Here is a 23,338-nt window from a genome sequence, read left to right as displayed (position 1 = left end):
ACATACAAGGTGACACCTTATTTCTTTCAGCTAATGGCAAGGCTCCACACCTTAGGATCTAACTACCTTAGAACACTGTCGTTCAAAATGTGTAAAAAACATACTAAGACAGCACCCAGATCTTGAATTGTAAACACCATTCTCCAATTAAAAATCAGAGCAAGCCCTTTGGAAAAGTGATTGATTCCAAAGATGGGGAAGGGAGACCACAAGATGAACCTGGAACATCTTGTGGTCCCAGAAAGTAAGGAAATACTAAAAAAAAAAAAAAAAAAAAAAAAAGAGAATTTGTTGAAAGACAAAGAAGCCAAATTGAAGGAGCTCTCCTAATAGCCAAAAGTAGAAAAATCTGTGCAACAAAATAAATAATGATATTGTTGGATTTTAACCCACAGAACAAAATAAACATCTGTTGAGTCCACAGTATAAATAACTGATTAAATAAAATGGGAAGAAGGACAGTTCTTCCTTATAGTATAATTCCAATTAGTATAGAAGGAAAGAAGGAAATAGAAATCACCATTAGCAAAACATCACAGTAATAATGGTCGGAGGCAAGATCCACCAAAACTCAGGGGTGAGTGTGAGGAGAAACAACTTGCATAGTCTCAAAGTATCTCCCCCAAGATATCTATTAACTAAAAGGGAAAAGCAATAACTTTACAATGGAGAAACCTGGCAGAAACCACCTTAACCAAGTGATCAAGGTCAACATCTCCAATAATAAGTAAACATATCGACATTAAGAATCCTGTATGATGGACTGAGCACACAACTTCATTTCTGTGATATTCCTCCAAAAGTAACCTCAGTTCAATCAGAATAATGATCAAAACTCTTCCAGAAAAGTAATAAAAGGCATGAAAGACAAGGACAGACTGAGGAACTGTTAAGACAGTAGCAGACTTAGAAGTAACTAAATGCATTTTCTGGGTAATATTCTGGAACTAAAAAAGGACATTAGTGGGAAAACTGGTGAAATATGAAGGTTTTTGTTTCCTTTTACCAAATTATTAATTTCTTGGTTCTGATCATTGTACTATGGTTATGTAAGATGCTAACATGAGGAGAAGCTAGGCAAGGTGTATACGGAAACTATCATATTTTTACAACTTTTCTGTAAATCTACAGTAAGTTCAAAATAAAGCTAACAGAATAAATAAAACCATGAAGTACACCTTCTCTGCACTTTTTTTCTATTTCCAGTGCTAACTTGTGGCCTAATGCCATATTTTGACTCTAGAACAAAATTACTATAATGTACAGTCATACTAACAAAATGTTTGTGAAATGAAAACCTATGATCTAATGACTCCTTTCGACATGATTGTGGTTGAGAAATAATGCATTTACATTTGCCAGGAACTCAACTTCCAGAGTTCTATTTTTAGGCAGGATGGGGAGAAATTCCAGAAGTTACTCTCTACTCTGCCACTGATTCTTTTTTGAGTGAACTGTGTGACTAGAAAAGAATAGAGTTCCTGCCCTCTATACTTCCCCAGGCACACCTTTCAACAGTTATAATAGTAAATATAATTAGAATTTGTTTAAACGCCCTTACCCTCAAAAGGAATAAGAACTGGCATTAAGCAAAATAGCAGAGAGAAGCAGAGCTTAAGCTTTTGAGCACAAATGATGAGTTTTATTGAATCGCAAGTGATGCAACCTATGTACACATTTTTTTCTCTTCCAAGTTCTTTAAGTGCTAAAATTGCTCTTATAGAGACTATGAACGTTGTAAAATGTGTTTAATTAGTAATTTATTAAATTTACCTGTCAACTGATACATTCTGTATGGTGCCTTTGAAACGATGGTTTGAGAGTTTATTTACAATCTTTGAAAGCAGATGGTTCTGTAAAACTTACAGGTAATTATAGGCTCCTTAAACTTGCAACATACATTATTTCAACACTTAAATAGAAGCCCATTTTCTTCAAAAGTAATTTTCTACTACTTTCTCATAAAAATATAAAAAGACAACATTCATAGTTTTAAAAACCTATATTTAATCCAAATCAAGATTTTTCTACAAATGATACCTCTTTCCAAAAAGTGTAAAAGACATCATAGGATAATGTGATGTTAAACCAAATAATCTCACCACAGCAGAATATTTAACTTTGAGAAATATTGTGCAGTATTTCGTTTTGACCTTTCATGCTAGATTTCAACTGTGCACATGGTATGTAAACACAGCAGATTAATCCAAGTCATTCATATTTATCCAGTAGGCTGTCATACATGACCAGTTACCATATAAACTGTCATACTGCAATTGCAAAAATCGTAAAAGGCAATCTTTATGAAAGCTTAAAAAAATCTTAATAAAAGGCAACCAACATCGTCATAATTTTCTGTAAAAATTACCTCTCTTCTTCCTACTTTCCTTTACCTTTGAATGGTAATTTTTATAGCATATTAACACACAAAGATATTTATATCACTTTTACTTAAGTTAGCCTTTTAAATGACTGGTTTCTTTTCTAATACACTGTATTTATCAAAAGGCACCAAGATTAGACTCCTAAGTAGTTTCAGAATTTTTGTTCCTTTTTAGGTTCCTCTAGAATGATTTTCCTCAAAAAAGGGTAACTCTAAGAACCAGATGAAAATGAATGATAATACAACATAGAAACATGAAACTTGTACCATCCAAAAGGTATAAATATATTAATAGGTATCTTGAACTTTTCATTTAGGACAAGAAGTCAGAATAACTTTCTGAACATAAACATAAAAATAGAGCCATTTATTATAATAGTAGGAAAACTCCTAAGCTTATAGTAACAATGTATTAAATCTTACATAATAATACACAGCCAAAAGCATTAGAAATTCACTGCCAGATAATCTGATGCATTATCCTGAAGACATGTCTGATACATACCACTAACATATAACAAAGTATGGCATTTATTTCACAGGGAGAAAAGATAAGTTTCATCACAAAAACAGATTTACTGGATTTCAGCTTTGATTAAGTTTTAGAGATATATTTTAAAGATAAAAAAGGAAAACAAGGTTCACCCTTAAAATAAAAAAGTCTTTATATATATATATTCTCCATTATTAATACTCTTTATGCTCTAACATAAAACATTTAGAAACTTTTAAACTCTAGACATTTTGACCAGTTAACCTATTTGGCCTTAACATATTCTAAATTCCCTTCTGAGAATCACATTAATGTTTTCAGTTCATTAGTCCCATATGGATGGAGCAATCCTATTTCTTTTTTTTCTTCTTTGGTGGTTCATCCTCCGAGCTGCTATCTGTGCTGGTGCTGCTGCTACTGGAAGAGCTGGAATCCGAGTCTGAATCAGAGGAAGAGGAAGAGCTTGAGGAGGAGGCGGAAGATGAGGAACTGGAGGAGCTTTCATCAGTGTCACTGTCCTCTGAGGAGGATGAGGTAGACGTTTCATCACTCTCTGATGAAGAGTCACTGGCTGAGCTGTCACTGCTATTGCTACTGGAACTGGTTACACTCTTAGACCTATTAGACAATGAACAGTTACGTGCATGGGAAGGTGACATTGAACAGAATGTTTAAAAGCAATTTCATATGAATATTATGTATATGCAGCTACTGCAGCTTTGCTAGCATGTTATCTGTAGATTTCATGCTTTTGGGATTGCCTAACTGTTGTAACCCCCCCCCCCCGCCCCGCAACAAGGTCTTTTTACTTCAGCATTTTAACTCTCTTGGATGGAGTTCCAGATAAGTTTACCTACCATATTATGCTCCAGTGAATAATGTTAGAATAAAGTTGCAGTGTAACAACTGGATTTATTTATACCTCATGTAGAATGGTAAATGTTTCATAATCTTAACTACTTTAGACCAGATATAGCTGGTCAAGAATTTCTTACCAGTTTAATAACATTTTCTATTCTAAGCCAAGAGAAATTTTTAACTATTTTCAAGTATAAGGACAGTGGAAAGTTGGAGAAAAAGGAGAAATGAAGGCAATAAATTCAAGACAAGTAAAGAGAAAAATATATCAGAAAACAGGATGATATTTAATCATGAATTGCAACAAGAGACTTCAGATCCAAATCTCATAACTATTATTTTAAAATCACTCTTCCCATCCCTCCAACTAGTATTACATATTATCTATATAATACTCCTCAAGCCACACATACCTTTTTTTCTTGGTCTTTCTTTCTACATTAGTTTCTCCAATGCTGATAAACATGGGGGGGGGGGGGGGAGAAAGCTCCTGTTAATAGAGTGATCGATCACACATAGCTTAGATGAACTCTTCTGCTATCCCCAAAACTGTTTTACATTGGAGAAACATTTTGTCTTTTATAACATGTACTCAGAGTCCAGTATTTCTTGTTATAACCAAGTGGAAAGTTTGCTATTGTAGGCTGTATATGGCATAGGCAGTCAACTTAACCAGCACTTAAGCAAGACAAATGTTATCAACTGTATCTTAGAAGCCAGGAAAGTTAGCAGTTAAGATGACTGAATGCATCAACTGGGTTCTTTCTTAGTTTTGAACTTAGGTTGACATGGCTAAATCAACTACTTACTGAACAACAGAACAAAGCAAGTAATAGCACAACAGCTGTAATTTATAATTTGAGTTTTCAGAGTCATATTATAAATGACCATTTCATATAAAAAGAAAAGCACCTTTAATTTAAAATAACCATTTCCATTTCTTTTTCTGAATGTCCCCCAAATGTTCAATTATTTACTGTTTAAAAACCAGAGACTTACTACTTCAACACTGTGTTCCCTCACAATATTTATAAAGAACATAGTCTGGTGATTTTTGAATGAAATACACAAATGGCTTGCTGCTCTATTTCTGCCAAACAACATGTAAACTAAATCAGGTTTTCAAACTACAGAATTACTTCTATTACTATAGGACTGTCCTGTAAATTTAATATTTTTATATTCTTGACTTCTCTATATTTCCTAGATAATGCTTCTATCCTTATGTCCTAAGTCTTTAAACATAAATATGTATTTATGTAAAGTTGTTTTACACAATGGAATTACTTATTGAATTGTCACTTTGGGGGTAAAATAAGTGGTAGAAGTACGTTTAAGTCACACCACAAGAATTCATGATCACTGAAATTCACACACTTCCATCGTTTTATCACCGAACCAAAAATCAGCAATCTTTGTGCAACAGAGCCATATCTAAAATGCATGTAGTTCTATACATTTTTAAGACCAAGATACTTGTGTAATACAACTAGAAAAACAAAAGTAAATGTTGAAATTAAATTATTCATAACTCTTATTTTTTATTCTTTAGGACAGAGGTCTTAATTTTTTTTGCTTATATTCCTAATAAAAGAATTTTGAAAAATTATGTTTTCCCCTTATACTTTTTATTCTACCTTTTTTCCTCCTGCTTTTTCTCCCCAAATTCCCCCAGTACACAGCTGCATATTGTAGTTGTGGGTCCTTCTAGTTGAGGCCTCAGTGTGGCCTGATGAGCAGTGCCATACCTGCGCCCAGGATCCAAACTGGTGAAACCCTGGGCAGCCAAAGAGGAACGTGTGAACTTAACCACTGGGCCATGGGGCCCGCCCCTATTCTAAGTTTCAATATTTGCAAGGGTATAGTCTCTGGCATATTATATATATATATATACATATATATTTTTTTTTTGGGGGGGGAAGATTAGCCCTGAGCTAACATCTGCCGCCAATCTTCCTCTTCTTGCTGAGGAAGACTGGCCATGAGCTAACATCTGTGCCTATCCTCCTCTACTTTATAAGTGGGACGCCTGCCACAGCATGGCTTGTCAAGCGGTGCCATGTCTGCACCCAGGATCCGAGCCAGCGAACTCCAGGTCACGGAAGTGGAAGGTGAGCACTTAACTGCTGCGCCACCAGGCCGGCCCTGTATCTTGATATTTTAAAAAGAAAACTGTTATATCACTTTGATCATTGTATCCAATGGAAAGTAAATGCCACAATAATTTGTTACCTATCATAATTCACTTAAAAAAATAGACAGACAATCTTATCTTTAACAGTTGATACTTTCACAGTCTTTTTTCCTCTTTGAACTTGTACTGTTATTCTGCTTTCTGCATTGAATGTATCCTAACATATTTTTATGCCTGAAAATTTTAGTGATCACTTGTGATACTTCTCTGCAATAAAAATATAGACATAACTTGAAATTGTATCTTTTAATCACTTGTGATGATGTGTTTAAGTATTTAAAAATTCTGAATTGAGTTATCATTATCATTATTACCATATAGTTGATTAAAACAATGCAAAAATATACTATAAACTTTAATAACATTATACATAAAAATAATTTTATTGGAAATACATCTCTTAATGATATTGAATTTTTTTCTAGTTTATATATCCATGGATCTTACAGACTGTGACAAGGTTCAGCATTAATTCAATTCCTATATTTAATTTTAATAGAGTTAATCCTGAGAAAACTTGCTAACCTAAAGAGGTAGACAGGAATAGAAAGAGTTTTGTTGCAGCAATGTTACTCAATTCTTCAAATTTCTCCCATGTTATATTCCACGAATCACATAATGATGTATCATTACAATACACTTTTAAATTGACAACTCAATTAGGTCCTCCTTCAATTTTACTGGGAAAGTTTTTTTTTTTTTTTTGAGGAAGATTAGCCCTGAGCTAACTACTGCCAATCCTCCTCTTTTTGCTGAGGAATACTGGCCCTGAGCTAACATCCACGCCCATCTTCCTCTACTTTTTTTTATATGTGGAACGCCTACCACAGCATGGCTTTTGCCAAGTGGTACCATGTCCGCAACCGGGATCCGAACCATCAAACCCCAGGCTGCCGAGAAGCAGAACGTGCCAGTGCGAACTTAACCGCAGTGCCATGAGGCCGCCCCGGGGGGGGGGGGGGGGGGGGGGGAAATTTACATAAGAATTTGCTTCCAATAATTAGAGGCATTCACTTCTTCAGTACAAACACCAGTATTTTGAAACATCTCCAGGATTTTACACATGAGGATAATACACCAAGGTAAGATTATAGAGGCAGATGAGAGGTATGCCTTTCTTTAGCAAAATCAGAGAAGGGTTGTTGGAAAAGGGGAAGTGGAATAGTAGAACCAGTAGGCAAGTTCTTGGTGGATTTATTTTTGGAACAAATATATATGAATGTTGATGATCTAGAAATTGACTATCCATCTATTCCTGCATAACCCTTGAAAAGCCTTCATGTTCACAAATTGGAAGACTGCTGCCTTGAAAGTCCACATGTTTAAGACACTATTAAATAGCTAACAGTCCTCATGAAGATGCTGCTTCTAATCTGTAGCATTAAGTAGACCCAACACCTTCTTACTTCAGTTTCTCTGAAACAAGTATACTTATTTATTTCACAGGAACTTTAAAAGTTTTATTCAAAGGACATAAAAGGGTAAATAACAATTTTCCAGTTTCCCTCCTATCCAGTTTTCCTTCTAGAAAGGAACCACTATTATCAATCATTTACATTTTTAAAAAAAAAACATTCTCTTTTTCTTCTTTTTTAACATAAATGACAGCATATTATATATACTGTTCTCTACCTTTTTTAAATACTTAATATAAGTATCTCGGATACTTACCTTGAGTGTCTTTCCACATCAGCTGATGTAATTGACCTCACCGTATTCCGTTGCCATCTCATTGGCAGTTGAGGCAATAAAGCAAAATGACTAAGAGCATGGACTCTGGAGACGGGCAGGTCGGTGTAACACTTAACTTTGCCACTTACTAGCTATGTGACACTGAGCAAGTTACTGAATCTCTCCATGCCTCAGTTTCTTCATATGTAAAATGGGGATAAGAATAGTACCTACCATGTATAGATGCGATGCTTAGATAAACTAATACTTGTAAAGACCTTAGTGCAATGGCTAGCACATAGTAAGCACTCATTAAATATTCACTAGTATTATAACCTAAATCTGGATATCCACCATGAGACATTTAGTCCCTTAATAAGTTCTATAAATATAAATCAAAAAGATTCCTTTGGATGCTACATGTCAACTTACCTCTGTTGTAATAATAATCTGTTTTCTTTTTCTCTTAAAGCTTTCTTTAGCTCTGCTGTTCTTGAAGGCCTATGTAGGTATTTTCTTTTTCCTGTGCATTCATAAGTCCAATGTCCAAATTCCAAGCATTTCTGACATCTTACATGTTGCTTATTTGCTTCACTAAAGAGCAAAAAATAGAATACAGGCCTTAAAATTTTGACTTGATGTCTTCTGCCTTGAAAAGAATAAACAATGTAAAGTGTAAAACGATATTTACTTTTATGGTCAGCTCAAAACATCATTTTACACTTTACAAGGTTTAAGTTAGATTTAATCACAAGGCAGTATAGTAAGTGGTTAAGAGTATGGACCTTAGAGTTAGACAGAATTGAGTTCAAATCTTCATTCCTCAATTCTATTCCAATAATGGCAGACTAGGTAACTCAGATCAACTCTTCAGCTCAGAACTAGAAAACACAGTCAAAATATTTTTCATATATTTACAAACTCATTACTAACCAAAGAAAAGCAAATTAAAACTCCAATAGGATACCACCAGACACCCACCAAAGACTAAAATTAAAAGCTGGCAATAGCAAATGTTAGCAAAGATAAACAACAAGAGGAACACTCATCCATCGCCGGTACTAATGCAATTTGGTACAACCATTTTGAAAAACACTTACTATAGTTGAAGAGATGCATATTCTATGATCCAGCAATTCCACTTGTAGGTATTTATGCAATAGAAATCCATGCACAACTATACCAGATAAGATGTATGAGAATATTGCTTTCCTTCATTTAGCTCTTAAAAATTTTGAAACAATCCAACCTTACAGAAAAGTTGAAAGCACAGTTCAAAGAACTATTTTTCCTGAATCATTTGTGAGTTGCCAACCTGATGCCTCATCAACCCAGAATATTTTCTGTATATTTACTATAAACTATGCTATCCTCCTATATAACAATGTAACCATTAAAATCAAGAAATTAATGCTGATACATGTCTATTATTTAATCTTCAGATCCCATTTAAGTTTCATCAAATGTTCCAATGATGTTCTTTATAGCAAAATCCAGTTCAGCATCAATGTTGCACTTGTTGTCATGTCTCTTTAGCCTTCTTTGGTCTAGAAAGAGTTTCTCAGTTGTATCTAGCTTTTCATGACCTTGCATTTTTGAAGATTACATGCCATTTATTTTGTAGAACATGCTTCAATTTGAGTTGGAGGATTTACCTCCAAGCTCACTCACAAGGCTGTTAGAAGGAAGCTTCAGTTCCTTGCCATATTGGCTTCTCCATAGGGCTGCTCACAACATGGCTTTCCCCAGAGTGACCAAGAAAGAAGTCAATCTTTTATAACCTAATCTTGGAAATGACATACCATTACTTTTGCTGGATTCTATTAGTTACACAGACCAATCCTGGTACAATGTGGGAGGAGACTACACAAGAATGTGAATGCCAGGAGGCAGCGATCATTGGGGTCATCTTGGAGGCTGGCTACCATATCTGATCTCTCTACGTGATTGGATTCAGGCCATGCATCTTTGGCAGGAACATAACAGAAACATGCTGTGTTACTCTCACTGTATTCTTGTCAGGTGACATGAGACTTCAGTTTGTCTTATTACTGATGATGTTCACTTTGATACCTTGATTAAGGAGAGTATAACAGAGTTTGCCATTGTAAAGTTACTTTTTTTCTTTTTGTAAGAGTGGTGGTTTTAGATTATGTCCACAAATGCTTTGATACTCCTCACTTCAAGAAGTGGAGACTGATTCCCCTCCCCTTGAGTGTGGCTTAGATTTAGTGACTTGCTTCTAAGGAACAGAATAAAGAGTGATGAAACGTGGCTTTGAAGAGTAGGTTATGTAGCTGCCATGTATGAAGACACTCAAGCAGCCTCTAGAGAGTTCCATGTGGTAAGGAACTGAGGCTTCCTGCCAATAGCCCTGTGAATAAGTTCAGGGCTGGTCAAGTCTTCAGATGACTGCAGCCCCTGGCAACATCCTGACCACAACCACATGGGAGAGCCTGAGTCAGAACCACTCAGCTAAATCACTCTCGAATTCATGACCCACAGAAACTATGAGATAATGTTTATTATTAGAAACCACTAAGTTCTGGGGTAATTTGTTACACAACTATAATTGATAACTAACATAGTAATTAATAAGTACTTTGTAGGTTGGTACTTGAAAGTATATAAATATCTTGCTCATTAAATTCTGAGTTCATTTATTCACCTATCAGTATAAACTCATGTTTTTCATTTTATTCAATGAGTTATAATCCATTACCATGATTTATTTTGGTGCTCAGATTGACGAACATTTGGTCAGTGGGAATTGTTTCAAGCTGGACTCTGTATTCTTTTGACATGGCTCCTTCATTCTTTGAGCATCTCCTTACTTTCTAGTACAACAAAAAATTCCAGGCTCATCTTATACTTTCTCTGTCCCAGTCTGAAATCAGCCTGATGATATTTAGAGTCAAGATCGGGGTGCATGTGTGTTCACTGTTACTGAGATGCTGGTGTCCCCCAGGTACTCTCAGTGAACAGAACTAGGACACACACCTATCCATGTATTAAATACATATATTTACATCTATATTTAATTATGTATTTTGAAAACCATGAATTCATAGCAATATCTTTAATTCCAATCCAACTTCACAAGGCTTACTCTATTTTTTTCCTTCTCCATACGTCCCTCTCCAGTGAGAAATCTGGCTCCCATTATCCTTAATAAATTTACTCATTTGGTCAATTCTTCTTACGTAACCAGTTGCCCACCGCTGCCACTGCTGCCCCCTCCCCCATGCAGATGCCCTCTTTACTCCACTTGGGATCTGATGCTCTGCCTCTCGCTGTTCCCCCCTCCCCCCACCACGTGTACATGTTCCTCACCCTGCTTGGGCTCTGACTCCCACTGCCATGCCAGTACCCCTCACATGGACACATTTCTTTTTTTACTTAGGTTCTGACATCCCATACCAAATTACATCTCCCCTCCCCTATATGAATATTCTTCCCACTAGGGGGACAACTTGTACTAAACTGCCCTCCTGTGTGGACACCCCCCTTGCCCTGCTAGGGATATGACACTGGGCACTGGACCTCCCCCCTCCACTAGGTACCCTCCGCACCCTGCTGACTCTGCGAGCTAGTTCACACCATGTGCATGCCCTCCTTATCCCATTTCAGCTCTAATATTCCAAGGCCAGGTCAACCCTCTGCACGGACACCTACCCTGCTCTACACCACCTAATGGCTTTAGAATTGACTTGTGCAAGAAAGGAAGATGAAGAAGAAGAAGTATAAGAATATTCTTAACACAATGATTTGTAATATCCTCAAAATTGGAAATAACAGCAAAGTAGAAGGGTTAATTTGCAGTATAGAACACAGTAGAATACTTTATAGTAATAAAAATGAAACAACTACAGCTTAATTTAACTTAGATGGATCTTAGATATAAGTCAGACTCAAAAGAATCCATACTGTCTGATTCCATATAAAGTTCAAAGACATGCAAAATTAAACTCTAGTGCACAGTTAGATGGCAAAAGTATAAAGAGAAGCAAGGTTTTTTTATTTTTATTTACCTTTTTTTTGGTGAGGAAGATTGGCCCTGAGCTAACATCCACTGCCAATCTTCATCTTTCTTTGCTTGAGGAAGATTGTCCCTGGGCTAACATCTATGCCAGTCTTTCTCTATTTTGTATGTGGGATGCTGCCACAGCATGGCCTGATGAGCAGTGTATAGGATCGTGCCCAGGATCCAAACCTACAAACTGTGGGCCGTTGAAGCAGAGCACATAAACTTAACACTACACCACCAGGCCAGCTCCTGGACAGCTGTTTTTTGACAAAGGTGCAAAGAAATTCAGTGGTGAAAAATGTCTTCAACTATTGGTACTGGAACAATTGGACAACCATACACAAAAAGATGAACTTTGAAAAAGAGTTGGCAGTTTCTTTTTTTCTTTCTTTTTTTTTTTTCAGGAAGATTAGCCTTGAGCTAACATCTGCTGCCAATCCTCCTCTTTTTGCTGAGGAAGACTAGCCCTGAGCTAACTAACATCCGTGCCCATCCTCCTCCACTTTATACGTGGGATGCCTACCACAGCACGGCTTGCCAAGCGGTGCCATGTCTGCACCTGGGATCCAAACCTGTGAACCCTGGGCCGCTGAAGTGGAACATGCGCACTTAATCACTGTGCCACCCGGGTGGCCCTGGCAGTTTCTCATAAAGTTAAATATAAACTTACTATATGATCCAGCAATCCCACTCTTAGGTATTTACCTAAGAGAAAGGAAAACTTATGTTTAGACAAAAGTCTATACAAAAATGTTTATGGCAGTTTTATTCATAATAACCAAAAACTGGAAACAATCAAAATGTCTTTCAACTGGTGAACAGATAAACAAACTGTTATAACCATACAATGGAATGTTATTTACAATAACAAAAAAAAAAAAGAATGCACTATTGATACATGCAAGAACTTGGATTGATCTCAAAGGCATTATCTATGGAAAAAGAAGCTGGACTCAAAAGGCTACAGTCTGATTCTATTCACATGACATTCTGGAAAGGTAAAATTACAGGAACAGAAAAAGATCGGTGGTTGCCAGAGGTTGAGGAGGGGGCAAGAGCTGACTTACAAAGAGTCACAAAGGAATTTTCTAGGTGATAGAATTATTCTATATCTTGATTTTGGTGGTGGTTATACGACTATACACATAGTATTTCTCAGAACTCATAAAAATGTACATTAAAAAGGATTAATTTTACTACACACAAATTAAACCTCAATAAATCTGACTTTAGAAAAATGTCCATACCATCTGATCTAGAAATAATGAATATATGCAAAATTTTAGTTGTAGAATTATTTATTATAGGAAGTACAATATGGCTTATACGAGTAAACCTAACTATCCCACAACAAAGGAAATGGCCAAAAAGTTATTGTATATCCATAAAGAACACTATGGGGTTATTTAAAATGTAAAATATGGCCTAAAAGGTTGTATACTAAAATGTAAACAATGCTTATTGTTGGGGTAGGATTATAATACTTTTTTCCCTATCTATATTTTTTAACTTTACTACGTTGAAGACGGATTGCATGTGAAATCATAAAACAAAATTTTAAAAGATATTTTTCAAAGGAGCATATAGGGGCCAGTCCCATGGCCAAGTGGTTAAGTTCACATGCTCTGCTTCGGCAGCCCAGGGTTTTGCTGGTTCGGATCCCGGGCGCCAACACAGAGCCACTCGTGGGGTCATACTGAGGTGGTGTCGCACATGCCACAACTAGAAGGACCCACAACTAAAATATGCAACTATGTACTGGGGGGATTTTGGGGGAAAAAGCAGAAGAAAAAAAAAGGAACCTGTAACTAAGGAGTCCAGAATAGTAAAGGGCTATGAGAAATATCTAAAAGCCTCCTGCCAAAATGAGCTGAGACTAGTGAAAAATATCAAGAACATGGAAAATTGTTTTATTTTGTTGTTTTAGTTGTATTTAAAACACACAGAATCAAAAAAGGGATAGGCTATTTGGGATGCTAGGCAAAATGGGCCACCTGTGTTGTCATTATACAGGCTAAGACAGCAAGCAGGATTATCTTTATTTTGCTTCAGTTTTAACTCAAACATAATTATATGAAGAATGAGAAGAGTAAAACTGAAGTTCAAGATACCTGAATGGGTAACAGAGCCCTCATCCATTCTGAATGTGTTTAAGACACATGGCCAATGTGATTGCTTGCCAACATACCAGAGATTTTCCAGGTGAGTCCGCTGTACTGTTGCTGGTAATCTGAGGAAATCTGGCAAACAGGAGTGGTGCTGAAACACTGGAAGTAGGCAAATGTGGATTCCACAAACTAGATCAGTGAACTTGACATCTACCCCAGGCAAAATTCTGGCTGTATTTACTAAATCCATTCAGAAAGAAAAGTCATGATCACTAGGTATCATATCATTACAGACTAATACCCTTACTGCCTTTAGGCATTTGTATTTCAATAAGGCATCTGGGAAAGTCTCTCACAATATCCTTGTGAACAAAACAGAACCATTAGGTAGATAGCTGAACATCATGGACAAAGAGTGCTGTTGAATGGGTTGAAGCAAAGATATAGAGAGGTATCCAGGGATGAGCTGCAGGGTTTGGGCCTGTTTGGTCTTGTTCAACGTTTTTATAAATGACTTGGGTGAGGACACAGACGTGCATATTTATCAAACCTGCAGCTGACACAAAGCTGAGAGGGAGAGCTAATACAATGGATGACCGAATCAGGATCCAAAAAAGTCTTGACAGGCTGGAACTGTGTCGAATCTAACAAGATGAAATTTAACAAGGGCAAAAGTAAGTCTGACACTTAAGTCCAGAAAATCAATACAAGACAGGAGAAGCCTGACTTGATGGCAATTCAAGTGGAAAACACTTAGGGTTTTTAACTGACAGAAATCACAGCTTAGGTCAAAAGCTGGGAAGTCAGAAGGCAGCAGGTTTTAGCTTCAGAAATATTATTTTCCTTTCAGCTCAATATAAACTTTTTGATAAATTTGAAAAATGTAACAGGTTACTACTGGAGGTGAGTATGTCCTTCCTGGAGGTCTTCAAGCCAAAGTCAGATATTCCTCTGGATACTGAAGAGAGTGCAGTGGAATCCAGCAGAGGGTTTAGTAGAAGAAATGACCCCAGATAGTGCCAAGATTCTACATCTACTCACGTGAGTAGATGTAATTACAATTTAAAAAGTGAAAATAGGGGCCAACCAGGTGGCGCAGTGGTTAAGTGCGCACGTTCCGCTTCAGTGGCCCAGGGTTCACCAGTTTGGATCACGGGTGCGGACCTACATACTGCTTGGCAAGCCATGCTGTGGTGGGTGTCCCACATATAAAGTAGAGGAAGACGGACGCGGATGTTAGCTCAGGGCCAGTCTTCCCCAGCAAAAAGAGGCGGATAAGCAGCAGAAGTTAGCTCGGGGCTAATCTTCCTCAAAAGAAAAAAAAATGTGAAAATACTTTCATTTCAACTGATTTCAAGTTAGGTCCCTGAAAGATCTGCTGAATGGGCAGTTCAAATTTAGGCTCTCTCTTTTTTTCTTTTATTTCCCTCTTCCCTCTATTAGTCCAAAGACTTCTAAAAATAATGACCATAGTACTTTCTCACTTCCCAAAACTAACTTAAAAACAGTGTAAAATTTGTTATTACGGAAGTAATACATGCTCCTTACAAATAAAATTAAACCTTTTTGATGAATATAAAATGAAAAGTAAAGGCTCCTCTTTTGCTTTCCCACCCTCAAAATATTCCCAAACTCTTCTGGACTCCCCTAGCCCCTAAAGGCTCGCCTTCTCTGACTCCCCAGGGACTTACAGTCTGCACACCATGACAGTTTTTATCATACATCCTATGTTTTCTTCCCAACAAGATCAGAAGCTCCTAAAGGTAAGATTTGTCTTTTACTTCTGTGTAGCTCCCATACCAAATACAGGCATATTGAAGAAATGCAACATTTGTTTAACTTTCTAATACTTATAAAACAAGAAAGAGCAACATCCTTTAGGTGTTAAAAGTCTTACTTTCACTTCATATTTACAGTGGACATTAGTTGGTTCTGACAATTCGGCATTCATCACCTCCTCTGACCTACCCACCCAGCACATCATTGGTTTATAGAGATCCATTCTTTGATTGTGCTGAGACGAAAACGAGATATGTCAATCAGAGCTTCATAATGCCACAGACTTGGTTCAGGGTTGGGCATGTAACCCAATCTAGATCAATGAGATGCCATCAACTTGAAGCTGAGAGGATATGAAGGATCCTAGATACTGCAGCCATCTTGGGACCAAAGGAGTGAATCTATCCAAGTATAGAACCAACATCCAAAGGGCAAATCTGAGAGTTAGACCCTGGTGACATCATTTAGCATGCCCATTAAGTATTATAATTATTTTGAGAAAGACTAGCCCTGAGCTAACATCTGCCACCAATCCTCCTCTTTTTGCTGAGGAAGACTGGCCCTGAGCTAACATCCGTGCCCATCTTCCTCCACTTTATATGTGGGACGCCTACCATAGCATGGCTTGCCAAGCAGTCCCATGTCCACACCCGGGATCCAGACCTGCCCCTGAAACGGAACGTGCGCATCCAACCACTGCGCCACCGGCCCGCCCCCATTAAGTGTTATTATCACTCCATTCTTGATCTCAGAACTGTCTGACTTCAAAGCCTTCTTCCTCCACCAAGCATACTACTTGGACCCCAAGTCTTTATCCTTATGCTCAAGGAACTCTCCTCATCAGGCATGAGAGGTAGAGTGGAATGGAGGGAGAATAGAATGAACACGGATCTTAGGATAAAAAATATAAATATAAAAAGAAATATATATATGCTAGCAGACTGTAAGCAATATATTATAGACGTGTAAATGGTGATGACATGAAATGCTGAGAGAATGAAAAAGTGGCGCCTATATGTGGGGCGCCTACCACAGCATGGTGTGCCAAGCCGTGCCATGTCCACAACGGGATCCGAACCGGGGAACCCTGGACCGCCGAAGTGGAATGCGCAAACTTAACCGCAGCGCCACCGGGCCGGCCCCATGACGGGCTTTCTTTCGGTGGATCTTCAAATGCCACCTCTTCAGAGACGCCTTTCCAGTCCAGTTAACTCAACCTGGGCCTTTCTCTTTTTCCATCACCTCTTATTTCCTTCCAAGCTCTTATCACCAATTGTATTTACTTAAAATGTCCAGCCGGTCAACTCTTTCCACCGCTAGAGCCTAAGCTCCCTGAAAGCAGGAACTCTGTCTTGAACACCTCTTTTTCTTTAGACCCAGATTCTGGCATAGAGCAGCAGGTATAAATAAACTAACATTTAGTGAAGAGAATGAATGGGAGAAAGTGGGCAGACAGCTTGGAAGAAAAGTCGGCGTTGTCGTCAGGCTGTTCCCACGGAAGGCGAGAGGAAGCGGGTAGGAAAGCCTGCGGGGCTGGAGGCTGCTCAGGGAGCTGAAGGTTGACGTCGCGGGAGTCGGGGGTGTCGGCTCAGGGCTTCAGGCTTCCCCCGGCCACGAGTGGGTGGCCGGCTGGGTGGGCAAAGGGGCAGAAACCACTTAGGGACCAACTCCTGGGTGTCCCATTCGCGGGAACCAAACGCGGGGCTCTCTTCAGAGCCCCATGGGTCCTGCCCCGCGGACCTTACGCAGTCGTCTCCCACGAAAGCCCTAGCCCGTGGCCACCAAACTTAACGCCCGGGCCCGAGCCCCTCGAGAGCAGGCGACGTGTGAGAAAAAATGGCCTCCCTCTGCCGGTCCCACTGAGGATCCCACACCGGCCCCTCATCCCGGCGCCCGCTCACCCGCCGGCTGACGCGCTTCTCCCCGCCCCCAGCCCGCCCCGCGGCCCGACCGCGGCCCTCACTTACGCTCGTCTCCGGGCTATGAGGCGATGCATGGGAGTCGCCATCTTAGCGCGGCGGACGCCTGCCGCGCTGGGTTTTGGGAAACTCCTCGGAGGGGGCGGGGACTTCGAGCCCCTGTGGCTGCGGGCGTGGGCGGAGCCAGGTGGGCCCCGCGGGAGTCGGGGCACTTTCTGGAGCAAGCTGGGGGTGGGGGGGCTCGTGTGTTCCTCCTGCTGTGTGGGTCTCTAGTTGGAGGAAGAGAAGTGAGGCCTTTATCCGGCCTGTACAGGCTTCTGAAGGATGGGTACACGTAAATTGACTGGAGCGGCAGAGGAAAAGGTTCTCAAGTGAGGAAAAAAAAATATTTTATGAATATATATTCATATATATATGAATAAAACTGTGCCGTGTTCAGGAAACTATAAGTAGTCTGGAGAGCAAAATCCAAAGGAATGAGTAGAACAGGACTGGGACCATCAATTGAAAGACTGACTTTAGCAAACGATATATGTTACTTATTTCTATTTTTATGTATGTCTTAGGGAGTTTTACAAGGACCAAATGAGGCTATATGAGTAAAGCTGCTTTGTTAACTGGAAAAAGATTATACAGATATTAATGATTTTAGGATATTTTAGCACTTAGTGTTGGAGCATGGAGATTGTATTCCCTTAAATCCACCTTCTTTGAAACATTTATAACTTTTTGAAATATATATGTACATATGTTTCTGAGTCCCCATTCATTTTTTTCAATTAATCGAACACCAAAAATGTTTTAGGAGCTGAGGATTGAGCACTGAATAAATAAATCCTTGTACACGTGGAGCTTTCTACAGATGGTAAACAAAGGCAACGTCCAAAGAGCATAAATACTCTAAAGAAAAACGATTCAGGGTAAGGGGGTAAAGAGTAATTTACCATGGGGAGTTAGAGAAGGTGATGTCATGTGACCTTTCAGCACATCTTATTTTTTTAAAGAAAGGAATCTTACCAACCGTTTTGTTCTTCATCTTGCTTAGTTCATTCCTCAATGTCTTTATGGACATCTTCTCTCATATCAGTACATACAGATCTAATTCTTTTTATGTATTACTTTATATGGATTACATGGATATTCCACAGTTTATCCAACCAGTACCCTATCCCTATTGTTGAACAATTAGACCATTTACCACAAAGATGGAATGAACAGATTTTTAAGCACCTACCTGTGTTTCTGTAGGATGACTTCCTTCCTAGAGGTAGAATTGCTGGGTCAAAGGATATGTGCACTTTTAATTTTGATAGATATTACCTATTGTCCTTTAAATAGGTTGTACCCAAACCTACTTTCTCACTAGAATTGACAATGGTCAAACTTTTAAACTTTTGCCTATCTGATAAGCCAATATGATATATTATTGATGAGGTTAAATACCTTTCATATGATTGTTGAAGACTGTACTTCTTTCACAAATTGTTCAAATTCTTTGTCTATTTTTCTATTGGATTCTTAGCCTTTTAATATTGATTTGTAGCAACTTTTAATATTTTACATATAAACCCTTTCTTTTATATTTTACAAGTATTTTTCCTATTTTGTCTGTTGTCTTTTAATTTTGTGATCATTTACCCTGTACAGAGGCATCAAATTTTTATATAGCCATTTTTTTCTTTTTTTTATATAGGCATTTTAAAAAATCTTTTTCTTTATGGGGTTTTAGATTTGGCTCATGCTTACAATGGCCTTTTATATCCCAGGTTATTAAAATATTTTCTTGTAATTTTTTCCCCCCAAGGGGCCAGAATGTAGTTGTATATTCTAGTTGTAAGTCCTTCTAGTTCTTCTATGTGAGCTGCCACCACAGCATGGCTACTGACAGACAAGTGGTGTGGTTCTGTCCCTGGGAACCAAACCATGGCTGCTGAAGTGGAGCATGCCAAATTTTAACCACTAGGGCATCAGGGCTGGCTCTGTAATTCTTTAATTACAGTTATGGTTATATTCTTACTCCTAATTTTTAGTTTTTGAAATACCATTTACTAAATAATCTATCATTTCTCTACTGATTTGAAATGCCACTCTATCATGTACCAAATATGTACAAATTTAGTTTGTTTGGACATTCTGTTTTCTTCCAAAGATCAATTTGTGCCAGTATTTGTTTCACAGTTTTAATTTCCGTGGTTTTATAGGATATTTTGATATTTGTTAAGGCAAGTCCCTCCTAAGTAATCTTTCTTTTTCCTCAGTTTTCTTTATTGCTCCTAGATATTTATTTCCCTAGATAGCTTTATTCTCAAATTTTCAAGTTTCTCAAAAAATATTGATTTATTTGTGAACTAATTTTAAAAGAAACTGCATTGTAGCAAATGTGAAAAGGCAAGAGACAGAACGAGATATAATGAATTGAAAAGAGGAAACAAATGACATTATTTGTGATGATTTGGTTATACACCTGGAAACCCTAAAGAATTCATTAAAAGCTCCTAGAGAGTTCAACATAGGGGCCAGACACACAAAATACCATAATAACTTGCTTTTTCAGTGCAAGACCAAGTCAATATAGTTGTTTCCCGTTGATGGCCGTGGGCTTGTGGGACCTTCAGCTTTGTCCAGAGGGCCCAGGCTAACGTTTAGATGCTAAGTTTTGTATACCTTAGTGAGTAGAAGCTGACAAAATTAAAAACTCTTGTGAAAGCTGCAAGTAATTTCTATATGGCAAGAATGAACACTTTACTAGTCTTTAAGCAGACTATACCTTTATTCTAGGAAAACCTTCCCCAAGTGTCTTCCAGTTACGTAAGATGTCTCAAAGAACTGAAGGAGGGAGGGATGTAAAAGGCATGTGTTGGAGAGGGAGCTGCATCTCTCTAGACTGGGTTACGTTTGGTCAGGATGGTTGTTTCCTGCCCTGACCCTGGCCTGTTCATGAGCACCTGTGGTTAGAGAGCTGAGCACAGATGGGGCCCTCTTCGAGGTCAGGCAAACTATGCAGTTCATAGAGCCCATGCTTTAAAAAGTCCCACGTTTGGTTGAATGCTCCGTTATTGCTGTCTTGAAATTCTTAATAACTTTGGAACAGGTAGTCCTGCATTTTAATTTTGCACTGAGCCCTATACTTTATGTAGCTCGTCCTGCACCAGAAGTTGGTGAAAGTGTTTTCACAAGATATTGGGAGACTGAGAGCAATGCAAACTAGCTCTAGCAGGATCAGAAAGGGGAGAGGACGGACCCTCCCACTTTTCCTGGAAAACAGAATCAACTTTTCCCTGAAGATTGGTGGCTATTGCGTAAAAAAGAAAAACTTTTTTTTAAAGTTTTTTACCCTTTCATTATGTCTTAAAACTAGTTATTGTAACTATTGAGGACACTTCAGTGTTGTAAAATTGTATCCTGGTGCAAAATCAATTGTGGGGTTTTTCCTTCATGTGCCTTTGCAAACAAAAAAAGAGTTCTTCTCCTTCCAGTAGGATAAGAGACTTTGACTACCTTGGCTAAATAAAAGAGCGCTTCAGAGCAGGGAGACCATTTCTTTTGTAAAAAGGAGTGGCCATGCAAGGGAAATGGCAGAAGTGCCTTTGGGCCTCTGTGGGGATGAGGCTCTGGTTCTCCAAATGAAAAAAGCACGGCTCTTCCATCCACCTCTGGGCTTAGGGGTGAGAGTGGAGCCTGAAGCTCCCTGGCATGGGGTGAGAGCTGTCTTCCTCAATTATTTCCACTTTCCAAGAAGGCTTGAAAATGAAATACTCAAAAGTTATGTCACATTCTCTTATCTTCAGACACAGCTGCTTGGGCTCCTCAGAGTCCTTGCACCTTGATGCAACACTTTGCTGTGACATAGCTTCATGAGGTAACCACAAATCTGTGTGGTTGTGAGTCCAAGATTTGCAGGTTCCCTCTCTGGTGACTTAAACTTCTTTGCAGTAGGAGAGAAGGAAGTTGACATGCTGAGAGAAGCAGAGATGAGAGACAGAGAGAAAAAGACCTACCTATACTTGATTGTCTTCTCCTTCGATTCCTTGGATTATCATAATTTCCCTTCAGTAAATCTCTTTTGTGATTAAGATGGTTCAAGTTGGGTTTATGTATCTTGTCCCCAAAAGGATCCTTGACTTTATCACCAGAGGTAAGGTTTATCCCCATTTTACAAATGAAAGGACTGAGACTCAGACATGTTAAGTGATTTATCCAAGGCCCACAGCCCTGAGGTTTTCCATTACACACCTACCTCCCTACCCCAGCCAGTTTTATTTTGAGATATATAGGACCACTTCCCTTATATCATTTAGGATTCAATTGCAAGAAATAGAAAACAAAACTTTGGCTAAACAAAGAATTTATTGGCAGTTTATTGGCTAGCTCATAGTGCAGAAGGAAGAATTGCACACCCAGCCTTGAGAAGGTCTTGAACCAGGAAAGTCCAGATCTTAGTCCTGGGAACTTGTGTGTTACTTCTTTAGGTTACTGCCAGCAGATGACCAGGTCCAACTCCCTGTGGTACCTGTGTGCCTCATCTCAACAATAAAGCTCCTGGTAAGAGTTTGCTTGACTTCTTATTGAGATATGCCCATCCCTCTAGTCTGGGGTAAGATCTCACAATTAGCAGCCCACTAGAATGAGGAAGATTATAGGACTACCTAAGGAATGATGAATGATGAGCAGAAAATACAAAAGATGTGCATTATATCCTGTGACAGGACCTTTCCACAAGCTCTTTCTATGTAAATTTTTCATATCTGATACAGCTAGAGAGGTAGCACAGTGTTTTGCAAAGGCCTACATGTGGCCAAACATTTAGAAATGTCATATAGCACATGCAGAGAAAACTAGCTGAAATGAAAATCCCCATCTCGGCTCTCTTTCTCACTCCCTTTTTTGGTGAGGATGATAAACGTCTGTGCTCTAAATCCAAACATTTTAGTTGCCAAGTCACATAGATGATGATTGTTCTATTAAAGTTCATGTGAAATTCAGAATGATGTTCTAATATTTCTTCTAGACATATCCCCATTCATCGCACCTCTCTGGCTGCCCACCCCTCCACTGCACCTTCCCTGTGATGTGGATCCCGAGGCTAAAATGACTTTATTCTAGTTTGAGTTCAATAGTTTGGAAACACCCCCCTCCCTTCTTTTTTAACACAAGTAATCCATTTTCATTATGGAAAAACTTGAAAATAGAGATTAAAAAAATAATGCTTATTACCATCCACTATTTATAGGAGATGTTTGAGGTTCTCTTTTGAGAAATGTAGATACGTCTTATATCCATAACTGAACCTTAACTAATTATAACACATTTTAAAATACCACAGACAATATTTATCTGGGAAATTTTAAATTGTCCGAAGCAGCATTAGTAGATCTTTGCTTCTCAGTGATTTTGTTTGTTTTAGCAACTACATTTATTGAGGGTCAGACTGTGCTAGGTCATTTATATGTAATATTTTTTTAAAGTTGAGGTATAATTTATATACAATAAAATGCAGAGATTTTAACTATATAGTTTGATGAATTTTGACATACGTATACAACTGTGTAACCACAAAAGATGCACCCACCACTCGATCAAGACAGAACATTCTCTCAGTGATTTGACACATCACAATGCAAATGCTGCACAAGAGACATGAGGAGTGAGAGTTCGACCACCACAGTGGTCCATCTGGAATGGGATGGAGGTGTCGGCTTTTTGTATTTCCCAGTTCCGCACCACTCCCAACCCCATTTCTTGGCCCTTAGGGGGAGGATGCTCTCTTATATCTCGAATTCTGATAGTTCTTTATAACTGTCATTAGCACCTACAAAAGGTATTACTTTCCCTGTAGAATATATTTATTTTTTGAAAATTTGAGTTTCACATAGACTCACCTTTTCTATTCAGTCTAGACAAAATTA

At 38.4% G+C, this 23,338-nt stretch overlaps 1 protein-coding gene across 2 annotated transcripts; it reads right to left on the bottom strand.

Moving 5' to 3' along the window:
- Positions 1-1,620: 1,620 nt before the first annotated feature.
- ZCCHC10 (zinc finger CCHC-type containing 10) lies at positions 1,621-17,626 on the bottom strand. 2 transcript variants are annotated; one of them, XM_070571058.1, is made up of 4 exons: positions 17,481-17,626; positions 8,032-8,193; positions 4,148-4,189; positions 1,621-3,494 (listed from the first exon to the last, which is right to left on the bottom strand). In XM_070571058.1, exons 1-4 carry the CDS (start codon positions 17,519-17,521, stop codon positions 3,227-3,229), a joined length of 513 nt encoding a protein of 170 aa, XP_070427159.1. In that variant the 5' UTR covers positions 17,522-17,626; the 3' UTR covers positions 1,621-3,226. The 2 variants fall into 2 exon arrangements, with proteins under 2 accessions (XP_070427159.1, XP_070427158.1); XM_070571057.1 differs by lacking the exon at positions 4,148-4,189 and having other exon boundaries at positions 17,481-17,602.
- Between the last annotated feature and the right edge of the window lie 5,712 nt (positions 17,627-23,338).

This window comes from Equus przewalskii, chromosome 13 (genome assembly GCF_037783145.1).
Source record: "Equus przewalskii isolate Varuska chromosome 13, EquPr2, whole genome shotgun sequence".
Classification (NCBI taxonomy): domain Eukaryota; kingdom Metazoa; phylum Chordata; class Mammalia; order Perissodactyla; family Equidae; genus Equus; species Equus przewalskii.
The sequence above is the reverse complement of the archived record's forward strand: the minus strand, read 5'-3'. Positions and strand labels throughout refer to the sequence as shown.